Raw genomic sequence first — 12,570 nt, 5'->3', positions numbered from 1 at the left:
AGCCGGTTCCCCATTTGAGGGGTTTTTCCCTGCTGCCAGTGCCCTCTATGTCTCTTCGCTCTCCCCATCAGATGCCGGAACCCACTGTCACAGGTGCAGATGTAACGCCTGGGCCGTCCTGCCATAGTTACAGGGAACCCAGGCATTTCTGGGACCAATGCCCCATGATGGAGCTGGGAGCATTGGTCCGGGTCCCCGACACTCCGCGGGCTGCCCCCGATCGAGCCGGAGCGTACACAATACCGGTGAGTGTCAAGGGGAGTACACATCAAGCCTTGGTTGTTACTGGCTGCAATAAGACCACTATACACCAATGTTTGGTTCAAGACAAGGCTTTGGCACAGGTAAAAGTGTGAATGTGAGGTGTGTGCATGGGGATATTCACAGTTATCCTGTAGTGTCAATCATTATTAAATTTTGGGGGCAAAAGCATAGAATGGAGGCTGCGGTTATTTATCGCCTCACCCATCCACTAACTAATTGGCCAGAATTTAAAACTCTATTAAAGGGAATAAGTGTGGATGGGTCCTGCGAAAAAATTATTAGATGTTAGATGTGTGATGCCTTGGTGGGAGAGGCAGTGCCGGGGCGGTCCTTGTCAGCTTCACATCAGGATGACGTAAGGGAGGGGGAGGCTTCGGCCCCTCCCGTCCTTAGAGGATTTCCCAAAGGGGATTTCCTTCTGGAGCAGTCGAGACGAACCCCTTAGGCATGCCTTTGACCAAGTGAAAGTTATTGGTGGGCTACAGCTCCAGCCAATATTGCACTTTCATATCCGTATTTTTCAATTATGAATTATGAGAGTGATGTAGGACGCACAGACAAAAGAGGTTACAACCCAATTGTTAATACTGCAGAGCCGTTGGGAAATGTTATTCCAGATGGCTCATTATAATAAAATGGCAGATCACTTAGGGCAGGCAAAGACACTGAACCGACTAATGGCCCGTTTCTATTTTCCGAGCATTCGCGGGATGTCTGCATGTGGTGTGCGGAATGTTGTGAATGTCAGCTGGTAAATCCGCTGGCCACCCCAAGCGCACCATTGTGCCCCCTTCCATTAATCGAGGTTTCCTTCGAAACATTTGGCATGGACCTCGTCGGGCCATTAGAGCAGATGGCACGCGGACATCGCTTTGTATTGGTTCTGGTGGACTATGCAATGCGATATCCTGAAGCAGTGTCTTTATGCAAGATATCTGAATGTAGTTTTGCGGAGGCATTCTTCAGAATAATCTCCCGAGTGGGGATTCCAAAAGAAATCCTCACTGATCAGGGCGCCATGTTCATGTCACGTACACTACGCGAACTATACGAATGGTTGGGTATTAAATCAATTCGCACCAATGTTTACCACCCACAGACAGACGGGTTGGTGGAACGGTTTAATACAACCCTGAAAAATATGATTTGTAAGTTCGTTCACGAGGATGCTAGGAATTTGGACAAGTGGCTCAATTCCTGTTATTTGCTGTTTGAGAGGTCCTGCAAGCCTCCACAGGGTTTTCCCCATTCGAGCACTGTATGGGCGCCGACTGTGCGGGGTGCTCGACATCCTGCGGGAAGCTTGGGAGGAGGGACCTTCAGACAGTAAAAATTAAATTCAGTATGTTCTTGATCTTAGAGCAAAACTCCACACTTTGGGTCAACTAACACAGCAAAATTTGCTCCAAGCTCAAGAACGTCAAAGCCGACTCTATAATGGGCACACGGCTACGGAAATTACTCCCATCATCAAGCTCTAAATTACTCGCAAAGTGGCAAGGGCCCTTTGAGGTCACACAACATGTAGGAGATCTCGATTATGAGGTAAGGCGTACAGATAGAGGTGACACACGTCAAATATACCATCTCAACCTCTTCAAATTATGGACAGAGGTGGTCCCTATGACATTGGCAACGGTAGTTCTGAAGAGGGAGGAGCTCGGGCTGGAATTGAAGTTAAAAGTCAATCAGGTCACCCCGGTCACTTGTGGAGACCACCTCTCCCTGTCTAAAGTCACAGAGGTTTCCGAGTTGCAAAAATAATTTGCAGATGTGTTCTCGCCTCTGCCTGGGTACCCAGGGTAGTGGTACGCACTCGTCCCTACCGGCCTCCCAAACACAATAAAAAAAGTGGTTCGGGAAGAATTAGACGCAATGCTCAATATGGGAGTAATAGAAGAATTCCACAGTGATTGGTCCAGCCCGGTAGTTCAAGTCCCTAAGAGTGACGATTCTGTGTGGATTATAGAAAAGTCAATGTGGTGTTTAAATTTGACGCACACCCAATGCCTCGTATTGATGAGTTGCTCGATCAGTTGGGCACAGCTCGCTTTTACTCTGCACTGGATTTGACAGTGGGTTATTGGCAGATCCCCTTAATGCCGATGTCCCGTGAAAAAACGTCTTTCTCCACACCATTTGGCTTACACCAATTCCTGACACTTCCGTTCGGTTTGTTCAAGGCCCTGGCTACGTTTCAGCACCTTATGGACCGAGTCCTCAGACCACACTCTGCTTAAATCGCTGTCTATCTGGATGACATCATTATATGCAGTAACGATTGGCAGCGGCACAGTCAGCATCTGTGGGCTGTTCTGAGATGAGCTGGACTCAAAGCAAACCCCAAGAAGTGCGCAATTGGACGGGTGGAGGTATGGTACCTGGGGTTCCACTTGGGTCACGGGCAGGTGTATCCCCAAATTGATAAAACCGCAGCGATTGCAACCCCGAGACCCAAGACCAAAAAGGAGGAGAGACAGTTCCGGCTGGCTACTATAGAAGGTTTGTCCCTAATTATTCGGCCGCCACCAGCTCGCTGACTGATCTCACTAAAAAGGAGCGCCAGGATCCGGTCCAGTGGACTGAGCAGTGTCAACAGGCATTTACGCATGTGAAAACTGCACTTTGTGGTGGACCTCTTTTACATTCACCCAATTTCTCTCTCCCTTTTATTTTACAGATGGACGCTTCAGACAGGGGGCTGGGGGCGGTGCTCTCGCAGGTGGTGGAGAAAGCTGAGGATGTACATGCCTCAGCCATTGCTTCTACGCCTGCACACACACCACCAAATGAGGTGGAGGAGGTAAGCTCTTACTGCTGGAGGGCTACAAGCAATTTTACCCCTCCTGGACCTCAGGGTTTTTTTTTTTATCCTGCAATGTCGGGAGTTCAGACCCCACCTGCATCCACCACAGAGGTCCAGTGTTTTAAAATGTTTATGAGAGGAAAGCTGGCAAAGTGGGTTCCGACTAAAGTCAATGAGATGCACTAATTTTTTGTGACAGTTGCCCTAATGGGAATTGTGAAAAAGAACTCCCTCTGTGAGTTCTGGAGCACAGACCCCATGCTTCTGACCGCATTTTTCGGGTCCTTGTTCTTCCAAGACCATTTCCTCCTCCTCCATTGCCTGCACTTTAGCAGCAGTGTTAGTGACAATGTTAGCAATTCCCTGCATAAAATAAGAAAATATTTACAGCTGTCACTTCCTCATTTCGTAACATCTTTGTGCCATTCAAGGATCTCTGTGTGGCTGAGTCACTAATGAAGTGGAAGGGTCAAGTTTTTATTATGTGTGATATACTCAGTGGTTACATGCAGGACATGATTGTCTGCACAGGATCCACCACTGACATCCACCACTACAAGGGGCTTGGGATCTCTGGGTCCGTCGTCATGTCCTTATTGGCCCCTTACTTAGAGAAGGAGCATGTTCTTTATGTGAACAACTGGTACAGCAGTCCCACCCTGTTCCAGCATCTCTTGGCACATGTTTCTGTGGGACTGTACGTGCCAACAGAAAGGGGTGCCAGCCTTTACAAGCAAAATGACTAAGGGCAAGGTAGAATTTAAGGAAAACAGAAATGAACTGGCAATGAAATGGCATGACAAGAGGGATGTCTACATGCTTACAGCAGTCCACAATGTCTACCAGAGAGAAGACAGACCACATCACAGGGGAGAGGAAGATAAAGCCACTCTGTGTGATAGAGTACAACAAAAAAAATGGGAGCTGTTGACAAAGCTGACATGATGAAAAGCTTTGTTGAGTGTGCAAGACCACAAATGGTGTAAGAAAGTTTTCTTAAGAAAATGTTCTGTTTCGACACTGTGATTCTCCACAGCCACATTATCCATCGCCAACTTTCAGGTGAGAAATCTGCACATGAAGGTAAAAATAACTATCATTTATATTTCCAGTACTTTTGATCTCATTCAATGCCAACTAATGTGTTGTGAATATACTTACTATCAATCGGACAAGCCACTGATTACCTGCAATTCAGGATCAACCTGATTAGAGGGCTGCTTGAGGAGCACAGTTCACCACTGTGTATCGGTGCAGTGGGAGCCGTCCTGCCTCAGACAATCCCGGCGTCTGACAGCCAGGCATTTCCCCTCTGAAGTTCCTCAATCCATATCCCAGGGCAGCAAGACCAGGCGGCACTGCAAGGTCTGTCTCTCCAACACACGGAAGACAAAGGAGAGGTGCTTTACAAAATACATTTGTGTGCCGTGCAACACTCCCTTGTGTTACTCCTTGCTTTGAGGAGTACCACACACTCAAACATTACTGAACCTACAAAAGGTTGTTTAAATGTTCTTCATTGTTAATAGTTATTTCATACTACTTAGTAAATGTTATTATATGAACTTTTTTTTTGTTGTTGTTGTTGTTTGTTATGAAATTTATAAGTAGTTCATATTTGAAATTACTATGGTCTATGAAATGTTTTTTTTTTGTTTGTTTTTTTTAACCATAACTGCAATAAAACTGAAGGATACATTTCATCATTATTCAAAATGTCATTCATTATGCCTCTTGATAAAGCAGAGCCAAGCAACATAGTACTTCACATCATGCAGGCTATTTCCTTTATGACAACATATTTGAGCACCAAATTATGAATGAGGAACAGGTCTGGGGGGAAGGAGTCAGGACATTTACAACTTGTTTTGTAGAATTGAGAATTACAACAACCTTATTGAGACTGCAAAAGAGAAGGCAATGTTATTATAATGTTATTATTTATTGATATTATTTACTTAACATCATAATATTTTATTGTTATTGATGCATTTAATTTTAAAAAATGTCATTTAGTTTATTGAAATCGTTTATGAAAATTCTTTACCATTATTTTAATAACACAGAATTCACATATGTCTCTAACAGATCCAATCTGACTACTTCAGAACTCCCCATTTCAGATCACAAGCTCATTCTTTTTTATATGGCTGTTCCCTTATCAAAATCCAACCTAAATTGCAGCATATCTTTCAGGAACATTAAAAATATAAATTCTAGTGACCTAAACAACTCTAGATCCTGACAAGGATGACTGGCAAACACCTATGTAAAGGGAATTACATAGATTGACACCGAAGACTGACATTAGTGCAGTACAGCCAGGTGTAAAGTAAAAGACCACAGAATATGGGAACTGATTACATTAAAAAGAACAGATGAAGAAAGCATATAATATATACAATATTTGCGTCTAATACATGCACACGCATGTATATGTGGTTGTGCTCAAAATTTTGCATACCCTGGCAGAAATTGTGACATTTTGGCATATATTTCGAAAATATGACTGATCATGCAAAAAAACTGTCTTTTATTTAAAGATAGTAATCATATGAAGCCATTTATTATCACATAGTTGTTTGGCTCCTTTTTAAATCATAATGGTAACAGAAATCACCCAAATGGCCCTGATCAAAAGTTTACATACCCTTGAATGTTTGGCCTTGTTACAGACACAAAAGGTGACACACACAGGTTTAAATGGCAATTAAAGGTTAATTTCCCACACCTGTGGCTTATTAAATTGCAATTAGTGCCTGTGTATAAATAGTCAATGCGTTTGTTAGCTCTCACGTGGATACACTGAGCAGGCTAGACACTGAGCCATGGGGAGCAGAAAAGAATTGTCAAAAGACCTGCGTAACAAGGTAATGGAACTTTATAAAGATGGAAAAGGATATAAAAAGATATCCAAAGCCTTGAAAATGCCAGTCAGTACTGTTCAGTCACTTATTAAGAAGTGGAAAATTCGGGGATCTCTTGATTCCAAGCCAAGGTCAGGTAGACCAAGAAAGATTTCAGCCACAACTGCCAGAAGAATTGTTTGGGATACAAAGAATAACCCACAGGTAACCTCAGGAAAATACAGGCTGCTCTGGAAAAAGACGGTGTGGTTGTTACAAGGAGCATAATACTTGTTGACACCTCTCCAAACATAGCACTTACGGTTGTGACCATAAAGCTCTATTTTGGTCTCGTCACTCCAAATTACAGTGTGCCAGAAACTGTGAGGCGTGTCAAGGTGTTGTCGGGCATATTGTAACCTGGTTTTTTTGTGGCATTGGCTTTCTGGCAAGTCGACCATGCAGCTCATTTTTGTTCAAGTATCGTCATATTGTGCTTCTTGAAACAACATCTAGATGCAATTAATAATATATATATATATATATATATATATATATATATATATATTATTATTATTATTATTATTATTATTATTTTTTTTCCACAATGGACCTTTCCACAAGAGTGCTAGTGAAGAGTACATTCATACAGTAATGCCATGCTCCCTTCAGAATGCCCAGATCAAGAGCTGAGTGAATAGGGCATAGGGAGGATCACTTTTGATTGGAAATCGCCCTTGCTCTATATAAATTGCATGCTGCTGAATTAAAAAATGTACGGTCGTTTCGGTGGAGTAACTCGCTGACTGACATTCATTTGTTGAATTCCTCATTAATTAATTGCATCTAGATGTTAGATTAAATACATATGGTATTTATTTGAAAAATATTCGACTCATCAAAAAGAACCATGAAAAATATATGACAACTACAGGGCAGTAAATAATTTCCAATGTATTGTGTAAATGCAGCTGCATTTATACGACTGTGACCAACATATGTCCTCAGTGTGCCGTGTTTCTTTCATCTTCTAAAGCAATTGGTTCAGTTAACTCTAAGTTTCTGATAGCTTCGTTTCTGCATTCACTACTCAGGGTCTGACTTATTGTAGTTTGAGAACCTTGAGAAATGTTACATTTTGGTTGAACTATCCCTTTAAGCGTTTTCCACGACGAGCGGTTCAGAATGTCCCCTTCGAGATGCTGTTGTATGACGTCACTCAAACATGGCGGCGCTCTGAGAGATTTGAAGAGTTCTGATAAACATTCACTTTTAAGTAAATAAATGTACCAAAGTTTCCGTATTAGATTATGTTTACCACATGTACGTTTGCAGAGACGTTCAAAACTGTAAACGATATTCTCAACTGATACTCATAAACCTGCAGAAACTTCTGGCATTGTTGTTTTGTTTGTTTCTACATTATTCGAGTATCTGATTCATGTTTATAAATGTTGTCAATATTCTCATCATCCTAAACGAAGACTTGTTTCAACACGAACAGGAATAACTCCAGGTGTTTCAACTGAGATCTGCGGGATAAAACATTGTAAAATGATGTTTATTAAAGAAGAGAGTGAGGACATGAGTTATCCAGAATCATGCAGTTCAAATGTCATGAAAAATGAAGATACTGAGGAACAAAGAGGTTGGTGTCCATTCTTCATTCTTTATTATTGTCTGTTCATGAAGATTAAAGTTAGAAAGATGACAAAAAAGGTCACCAGAACGTCCTTTTTATTTTACTGATAGTCTAATATCTTTTTGCTCTTTGAAGACATGTTGAATCATTGTTGTTCCTACCAAGCTGTTCACCACATTTGCTGGCTTTAGTTGAGTGTCTGTTATAACAAATTAATCAAATAAAACACCAAAGAAAAGTTTCTTTTAAAATAAGACAAAATGCATGTGTCATTTAATTCCTATCAAGGCCTATTTGATTGCATTAACATGAGCACATCAATGATCACCTTAAAATAGATACTTTCTCATATTAAATTTGGGGTCAATTATATTTTCTTAATTTTAATATTTGTGTTTTGAAATTAAAGAACATTTTGTGTTTTCATTTTAGATCTGATGGAGGTGAAAGAGGAAAATCAAGAACTAAATGAAGTGAAGGAGGAGAAACACAATCCGGATCAGACACTTTATAGTTTCAAAACTGAACAAAACTCTTTTAGTGACTCTCAGACTGAATCAGAAAAAAAACCCAGAAGAACAAGAGCCAAACATTATTTTACTTGCCAGCAGTGTGGAAATACTTTCACACAAAAAGGAAGTCTTAATAAGCACATGAGAATTCACTCTGGAGAAAGGCCTTACACATGTCAACAATGTGGGAAGAGTTTCATACGTAAAGCAGACGTTACAACACACATGAGAATTCACACTGGTGAAAAGCCTTTTATATGCCATCAGTGTGGGAAGAGTTTCACTCAGGCTTGTATTCTCAAAAGACATCTGTCCTCCCACTCTAAAGAAAAGTCATATAGCTGTGATCAGTGCAGCAAAACATTTTCTTCAGCATCAGTCTTAAGAAAACACCAGAAAATTCATGCAATTGAGAAGCCGTACATGTGTTCACTTTGTGGAAAGAGTTTTTCGCAGCTGTACAATTTAAAAGAGCACCAGTTAATACATACAGGTGTGAGAGATCATGTGTGTTCTGAGTGTGGTAAAGCCTTTTACAGAGCTTATGGCTTGGAACTGCACAAAAGATTTCATACTGGAGACAAACCTTACAAGTGTTCACATTGTGAAAAGAGTTTCTCTAAATCAGGACACCTGAAAGAACATGAGAGAGTGCATACTGGAGAGAAGCCGTACCAGTGCACTTCATGTGGAAAGAGTTTCATTACATCAGGAAGCCTGAAGGCACATGAGAGAATGCATACTGGAGAGAGGCCGTACCACTGCACTTCATGTGGGAAGAGTTTCATTAGGTCAGGAAACCTGAAAGCACATGAGCGAGTGCATACTGGAGAGAAGCCGTACCACTGCACTTCATGTGGGAAGAGTTTCACCGAATCAGGCTCTCTAGTAACTCATAGAAAAAGGCATTGTCCAGGGTTGTCACAGTGAGCAAAGTTCATCTTTATTTGCCACGCAAATGGGATAAAAAATAAATAAATTCTCTCAGTGGGTCAATTACAATTAAGTGGGTGAATTTCCACATTACCTGCAAAGCTGATTAAGCTGTCATTCTGTGTAAGGGGCAGAAGAATCTTTGTGCTTTTTAAACTAATTAAAAGAAAGTCAAAGCTCTAGGGTGCTTCTCATTTCTGAAATTGAACATTCTCATTTCCTTTAGGGGTGGGTAAAAATATCTCGAGTCTTAAATCCCACGATCGACTTTTACTCTACGTGCACTCCACTTCACTGAGAGTAAAAGTTCGGTTAAACTCGTTCTGTGTGTCCAAAGATGAGATCCACATGATCCATTTGACCCTGAATAATGTCTCTTTATATCCGTTCTGTTCTTTATCATCAGTTGTTGATCAAAAATCACAACAAAAAAAACATTTAATTCTAATCACGCATAGCACAGATGATATAAAGTCATTGAGTCTCTCTCGTTAGCATTACAGAAGTGCCATTTTTTAAAAGGTGTACTCAGTCAATTGTTTGAAAATGCTGTCTTGGATTTACACAGACACTGAGGCATGAATGCAGTATCATTCAAACACAATTTGTATTTATAGTTACAGATGCCATTTTTGAAAGTCACTGTTCATAGTCAGCCAGGATTCATTTAATTCCTAAGTAAAAGTGTCCAATAACAGCGTTGTTACTGAGATTAAGCAATTAGTATACGGCTGGTCATGTGATTCTAACATGGCAGCACCCATGTGCAAACCCTCTCTATGTGGAATAAAAAAAGCTTTTATAAGGTTACTGATATGACTGAACTCATCATCTCACATGACTGGTCATGATTTTATACATATGTTTGAAAATTCCTGTTCATTTCTTTGGAAGCAAAACTTGTAAATGACTGAGTGCATCTATAAAGAGACATTATCGTTTTTTAGCATGTGTTCAACAAATCAATACAGGGTAAGTGCACCCATCAAGCCCATGAAATTCATTAAGCCAACTTTCAACTTTGAAATAAAATAAAAAGAAACACAATTCTTTACGGATTTCTTCATATTTAAGTCAATGCATTTGTCAATGTATTTGTGTTATTTTCACTGCAAACCAATCAGATGACCCAAAATTAAGTTAGGACTAGGAAATTATTTTTGTACATGAGCAGATATTTTTGTGTGAGGTTTTACTTGAGTTAATGCATTTTAACTCTAATACATGCACGCGCATTTGGTTCGCTTTATTTGGGCGTCTTCCAAATAGCTTTTTTGTGCCCTTGAAGGGCACAGAGAGAAGAGAATGCTGCTTGAAAGGTCGTTAAAAATTAAAGAATATATATATATATATATATATATATATATATATATATATATATATATATATATATATATATATATATATACACACACACAGTACTATGCAAAAGTCTTAGGCACATAAGATGTTTCACAAAAGCATTTGTCTTAAAATGGTTATTTATATCTTCAGCTTTAGTGTGTCAATAGGAAAAATACATTTTAGACTCCCAATCATTAATTTTGCAAATAGAAAAGATTAGAATAGAGGAACAGGGAGCCCTGCAACAGATGTCATGTCCCCCACAAAGCCCCTCACTGAACATTGAGTCAGTCTGAGATTACATAAAGAGACAGAAGCAATTGAGACAGCCTAAAACATCCACCATTGTGCCTGTTCCAAAGCAATCCAAAATCACTTGCTTAAATGACTGGCGTCCTGTTGCTCTGACCCCCATCATCAGAAAATGCTTTGAGAGACTAATCAGAGATTACATCTGCTCTGTGCTGCCTCCATCACTGGACCCATTGCAGTTTGCATACCGCAACAACCGCTCCACTGATGATGCCATTGCATCTACAATACACACTGCTCTCTCCCACCTGGAAAAAAAGAACACTTACGTGAGAATGTTGTTTGTAGACTACAGCTCAGCATTCAACACCATAGTGCCCTCCAAGCTTGATGAGAAACTCCGGGCTCTGGGCTTAAACAGCTCACTGTGCAGCTGGATCCTGGACTTCCTGTCAAGCAGACGCCAGGTGGTTAGAATGGGCAGTAACATCTCCTCATCACTGACCCTCAACACTGAGGAATGATTTAGCCTCACGCGCCTTCCCACCCGCCACTTCTGTGTTACCTGAGGATTCATACGAGGTGGCACGGCGGGGCCGCAAGGTCAAGCAGGATGACTTTGAGGTGGTCCTCGTGGTGACATGCCCTGCAAGCCCCTAAATCTCTCCAAATCACGTTTTCCGATATGCTATGTGCGAGACGAGCTCTGTTAACGGCGTTAAAAAAAAAATAGTGCCGTTAAACAAATTTTGCATTAGCACGTTAATAACGCGTTAACTTCGACAGCACTAATATATATGCAGATTCAGATCTGTTTATTCTGTTAAGATATTGTATGTAGAGAACCATGAAAAATATATGACAACTACAGGGCAGTAAATAATTTCCATGTATTGTGTAAATGCAGCTGCATTTATACGACTGTGACCAACATATGTCCTCAGTGTGCCGTGTTTCTTTCATCTTCTAAAGCAATTGGTTCAGTTAACTCTAAGTTTCTGATAGCTTCGTTTCTGCATTCACTACTCAGGGTCTGACTTATTGTAGTTTGAGAACCTTGAGAAATGTTATATTTTGGTTGAACTATCCCTTTAAGCGTTTTCCACGACGAGCGGTTCAGAATGTCCCCTTCGAGATGCTGTTGTATGACGTCACTCAAACATGGCGGCGCTCTGAGAGATTTGAAGAGTTCTGATAAACATTCACTTTTAAGTAAATAAATGTACCAAAGTTTCCGTATTAGATTATGTTTACCACATGTACGTTTGCAGAGACGTTCAAAACTGTAAACGATATTCTCAACTGATACTCATAAACCTGCAGAAACTTCTGGCATTGTTGTTTTGTTTGTTTCTACATTATTCGAGTATCTGATTCATGTTTATAAATGTTGTCAATATTCTCATCATCCTAAACGAAGACTTGTTTCAACACGAACAGGAATAACTCCAGGTGTTTCAACTGAGATCTGCGGGATAAAACATTGTAAAATGATGTTTATTAAAGAAGAGAGTGAGGACATGAGTTATCCAGAATCATGCAGTTCAAATGTCATGAAAAATGAAGATACTGAGGAACAAAGAGGTTGGTGTCCATTCTTCATTCTTTATTATTGTCTGTTCATGAAGATTAAAGTTAGAAAGATGACAAAAAAGGTCACCAGAACGTCCTTTTTATTTTACTGATAGTCTAATATCTTTTTGCTCTTTGAAGACATGTTGAATCATTGTTGTTCCTACCAAGCTGTTCACCACATTTGCTGGCTTTAGTTGAGTGTCTGTTATAACAAATTAATCAAATAAAACACCAAAGAAAAGTTTCTTTTAAAATAAGACAAAATGCATGTGTCATTTAATTCCTATCAAGGCCTATTTGATTGCATTAACATGAGCACATCAATGATCACCTTAAAATAGATACTTTCTCATATTAAATTTGGGGTCAATTATATTTTCTTAATTTTAATATTTG

At 40.2% G+C, this 12,570-nt stretch overlaps 1 protein-coding gene and 1 long non-coding RNA gene across 6 annotated transcripts in view; one reads left to right on the top strand and one right to left on the bottom strand.

Moving 5' to 3' along the window:
- The window catches only part of LOC127440933 (uncharacterized), a 218,904-nt gene extending 212,821 nt beyond the window's left edge, over positions 1-6,083 (bottom strand). The window contains exon 1 of the long non-coding RNA XR_007897243.1: positions 5,929-6,083. This is a non-coding gene — a long non-coding RNA (uncharacterized LOC127440933). The remainder of the gene's footprint in view (positions 1-5,928) is intronic.
- Positions 6,084-7,045: 962 nt separating this feature from the next.
- The window catches only part of LOC127440722 (zinc finger protein 721-like), a 180,022-nt gene continuing 174,497 nt past the window's right edge, over positions 7,046-12,570 (top strand). For 2 of the 5 annotated variants that reach the window (XM_051697492.1, XM_051697493.1), the window contains exons 1-3: positions 7,096-7,192; positions 7,421-7,564; positions 7,991-8,996. In XM_051697492.1, coding sequence (XP_051553452.1) covers positions 7,102-7,192; positions 7,421-7,564; positions 7,991-8,996 — 1,241 coding nt within the window. In that variant the 5' untranslated portion in view covers positions 7,096-7,101. Of the gene's footprint in view, positions 7,193-7,420; positions 7,565-7,990; positions 8,997-12,039; positions 12,184-12,570 lie in introns of all 5 variants that reach the window. The other 3 variants (XM_051697498.1, XM_051697497.1, XM_051697496.1) reach the window with 3 other exon arrangements.

Source organism: Myxocyprinus asiaticus, chromosome 5, assembly GCF_019703515.2.
Source record: "Myxocyprinus asiaticus isolate MX2 ecotype Aquarium Trade chromosome 5, UBuf_Myxa_2, whole genome shotgun sequence".
Classification (NCBI taxonomy): Eukaryota; Metazoa; Chordata; class Actinopteri; order Cypriniformes; family Catostomidae; genus Myxocyprinus; species Myxocyprinus asiaticus.
The sequence above is the reverse complement of the archived record's forward strand: the minus strand, read 5'-3'. Positions and strand labels throughout refer to the sequence as shown.